The sequence below is a fragment of the Motacilla alba genome, chromosome 13 (genome assembly GCF_015832195.1).
Source record: "Motacilla alba alba isolate MOTALB_02 chromosome 13, Motacilla_alba_V1.0_pri, whole genome shotgun sequence".
Classification (NCBI taxonomy): domain Eukaryota; kingdom Metazoa; phylum Chordata; class Aves; order Passeriformes; family Motacillidae; genus Motacilla; species Motacilla alba.
In genome coordinates, this window is record NC_052028.1 from 17,398,141 (window position 1) to 17,401,969 (window position 3,829).

Genomic DNA, 3,829 nt, shown 5'->3' on the forward strand with positions numbered 1-3,829 from the left:
TCATGGCACACAGCTGAGGGTCAGGGCACACATGGGCACACACAGCTGAGGGTCATGGCACACACGGACACAGAGCTGAGGGTCATGGCACACATGTCACACATAGGTGAAGGTCATGGCACACAGCTGAGGGTCAGGGCACACATGGGCACACACAGCTGAGGGTCATGGCACAGAGCTGAGGGACATGGCACACATGGGCACAGAGCTGAGGGTCATGGCACACATGGCAGACATGGACACACAGCCAAGGATCATGGCACACACACATGGCACACACAGCTGAGGGTCATGGCACACACGGGCACACGGCTGAGGGCAGGGGGACATGGAGCCCCAAGGACCTCGGGAGGCTGTCAGGGCTCGTCCCCTCGTCTCCGCAAAGCTTCGTGCAGAGCGAAGGGGCTCTGCTTTGGCGAGGTTTGGCAAAGCCTTGCCCTAAAGCTCGGAGCTCTGATGAGCCCTAAGGAGGCAGCAGCAGCTGGGTTTCGGGGTTTGGGGTCTCTCCGAGCTCCGGGGCCGGGCTCAGTCGGCCGAGACGGGCAGGGGCAGGAAGAGGATCGCCTTCTGGCCGTAGTGAGTCCGCGGGCCCAGCTTGCTGTTCCCGTTCTTCTTCAGCCCCACAAACCAGTTCTTGTCCGCGTGCATTTTGGAGACGTAGGTGTTGTAATGGTTCTCCTCGAGCCTTTCCAGGAACAGACACTCCTCACCCAGTAACTGCTGAAAGAAAGAGAGCCCGGGGGAGGCACAGTGAGCCGGGGATGTTCCTGATGTGACAATCCCAGCTCAGCTCTCCCCTCTAAGATGCCGCCCAGACCCGCCTCTGACACTTCCACACCCCAGTAAAGCTCTTATTTAAACTGTGGCGTAGGTGGCCTTGATTTGCTCCCCTGGGTCACTCCTGTAGCAAGGTGCCTGTGACCTGGGAATTTTAATTGGCACTGACCAACCAGCCCCGTGCTCCATAAGCTGCTCCTGGCCCTGGCTCCTGCTCTGGCCCTGAGCTGTGTGGTGGCAGCTGCAGGCTCAGAGCACAGAACCAGAACAGTTTGGGTTGGAAGGGACCTTAAAGACCATCGAGCTCCAGCCCTTTGCCGTGGGCAGGGACACCTACACTGGGTGGCAGCTGCTGAGGGGCTGCAGAGCAGCTGCTGCTCCAGGTATGAGACACAATATTTACCAAGTGTCAGATAGGAAATACAATATTTGTCGGAGGCAGGGCAGTAAATAGCATCATTTGGTAATTTCTTTACGTCCCCCCAAAATGAAGCCAGATGCAGAGTGGCCGTGCAGCTGCCAGAATCGCAAGCAGAGCCCAGTTATTGCCTGTGGTTTGCAGTGCTCAGCTGGGAGAGGGCTGCAGCCTGCAGCCCTGTCCACGCCTGATCCCACGGGATCCTCCCACCTACCGAGCCGTAGAGCAGCCCGTTGGTGTCCATGGCCAGGTACTGCCCCGACTGGGTGCTCCTGATGTGCACCACCCCCACGCTCTCTGCGCTCAGCTGCAGCTGGACTGGGGAGAAAAGAAAACAACAGTGAAAGGAAAATAGGAAAAGAGAGAAAAAAGAGCTGCCAGGAAGTTTAGCGGGGTGTTTTGTTAAAGTCTGGCTTATAAAGAGTTTATAGGAAACAGTACAGTGTGTAATAAAAGTGTCTCCTTGTACCCTCTTCTTCAAAGAAATCCCACAGCCATCCTTTAGGAACCAAAGCCCAATTTTTCCCCTATTTTACATCAAAGGAAGGGCAGCCTTTTGGTTACGATGCTGGAATGGGACACAGGAGATTGGGGTTTTAATTCTGGCTCTAATTTACAAATTTCTCATGTGGTTTGACAAGACACTTAAGGAGTGACATATGAAGAAGTATTTTGAGAGCTAAGCCAGGGATGGGCAGGCTCCAGATGCCTGCACAGCAACCCCCTGATCCAAAGCATCCCACCCAGCCGTCTGCTGCAGCTGGATTTATCCAGAGTTGGAGATGGAGAATGGGGAAATAGAGAAGGCTGTGGCTGCAGTGACAGTGACTTGCAAATTCCAGCTGCTCCCATCTCGCAGGCAGCTCCTTTCCCTGAGATTTATAACAGCAATATTTAGGTTGGTTGGAATGAAGTACGAACGGATGTCTCGGCTCCAGCTCCTTCCTTCCTGTTTATATTTAATTTATTTATCCTCATTTAGATGAGGTAAAAGGCAGTGTTACCTCTTGGCCTGCTGGAGCACCCATTGCAGTGAAATCCTTGCTGTAATGGTTCACATTCTTCATTGTTGGCATTTCCTGCTCAGCAAATGATCGTTAATTAGGAAGCAGTGTGGCTGCAGGTTCGCAGGAGCACTCGGCCCCTGTGCTTGCCTGGCTTAGGCTGGGAATGTGCCCTGGGAAAACCCCAGCTCACCTGCATTCCCTGAGGCGCTGCACACCTGGGACCTGGCCAAGGAGCAGTGCAAAGAAAGGAGGGAAATGGGATGAAAATGATGATACTGCTCAAAAACTGTCCCTGAGAGAGGGGAGTGAGGGACCCTCCTGCTGCCAGTGGGATGCTGAGGTTTTTGGCCACAGAGGGAGGGAGAACAGTGGGTCCAGAGGAAGGAGCTTGTGCACTGAATTCTTTCAGGTTTTCTTCCAGGTCTGTACAGAGATTTCCTTCCATGAATAATGGGATGAAAGCAGGAAAAGGAGCCTTTTTGTAGAGATGAGCAGGAGCTTCATCCTGGAGAATCTGCAGTGTCCTGGTAAGATTTCTTTCCATTCCTTGGTGCAAGCTTGGAATGCCCACGCAAAGGACGCGAGAAGTGGATCCTGATGCGGGGCTGGACAACAAAGGCTTAGAGAGAGGGACTCCTTCTGCTCTTCTCAGAGATCCTCCCTGATTCTGAGGCCATTTAAGAGAATAATAAGAATTCCTGGTATTTGTCTGGAGCAAAATGCACGTGGGCACGGGCAGTTTGCAGAGCACCTGCAGCTGGAACGCGGCTGGCACGCTGCTGCCTCCTCTGGCTTCACAATGAACCCTGGGTGCTCCTGTGCCTTGTCCCTCCCTGGGGCTGGCAGTGCCTGTCCCAGCTGTGTGACAATGTCCCACGGTGCCAGCCGTGGCCTGGGCTGCTCCTCCTGCACACCAGGGAACGATGCTGAGCGGCTCCATCGAGTTCCAGGCTCAGGGGCAGGACCGTGGGTGCTCAGAGCAGGGCACCTCTCACCAAGGCTGCTCTGCTGGCACGCAGCCCTTCCAGGAGTTTCTGTAAATGTTAGCGTATTCCTGCATCCCGGTTTATGAGCTCTTTCACAGGAGGTTCCTTTCTGGCAGAGGTTTGCAAACACGTGGCCCGGGCCAGCAGCAGGGAGGTGTGAGCGTGCTGGGATGCAGGGCTGCCTGCACTCGCTGCCACGGGCACAGTGCAGCCCTGGGGGCACTCCGAGGTGATGGATCTGCTTTTCCAGAGGGAAGAGGACTGGGCTGTGTGACAGCATCCACGCTGTGAGACCACAGCCTGAGGCAGGGCACAGCAGTGGCCTCATGGCCTTGGTGGCTCCCCGTGTCCCAGGAGGTGCCATCTGGACCCTGACCTCTCCTTCTGACTCCAGCCAAACCTCTGGAAAATGCTGCAGAGACACTGCCTGAGCTCGTGCCACCTCTCCTGGGTGTGCCCGTGAGCCCAGTCCTGTCTCTTCAGATCCTTTGGGTCATCATCCAGCCTTCCCAGGGTTTGAGGGTTCCGTGCTGGGTTTATTCCTGCCTGGAGGCTGGAGCTGCACGCTGTGTTTATCCAGCCTCAGGGAGCTCATCTTCATCCATCCCCCAGCACTGCCTCGTGCTGGGGAGACAGAGTTT

The 3,829-nt window shown here is 55.3% G+C and overlaps 1 protein-coding gene across 1 annotated transcript; it reads right to left on the bottom strand.

The window, feature by feature from the left end:
• Positions 1-1,724, bottom strand: FGF1 (fibroblast growth factor 1; the record flags this gene model as incomplete). The annotated part of the gene is made up of 2 exons (XM_038150613.1): positions 1-720; positions 1,410-1,724. Coding segments are annotated over 2 exons (510 nt in total), but the record flags the coding sequence as incomplete, so codon positions are not given.
• Between the last annotated feature and the right edge of the window lie 2,105 nt (positions 1,725-3,829).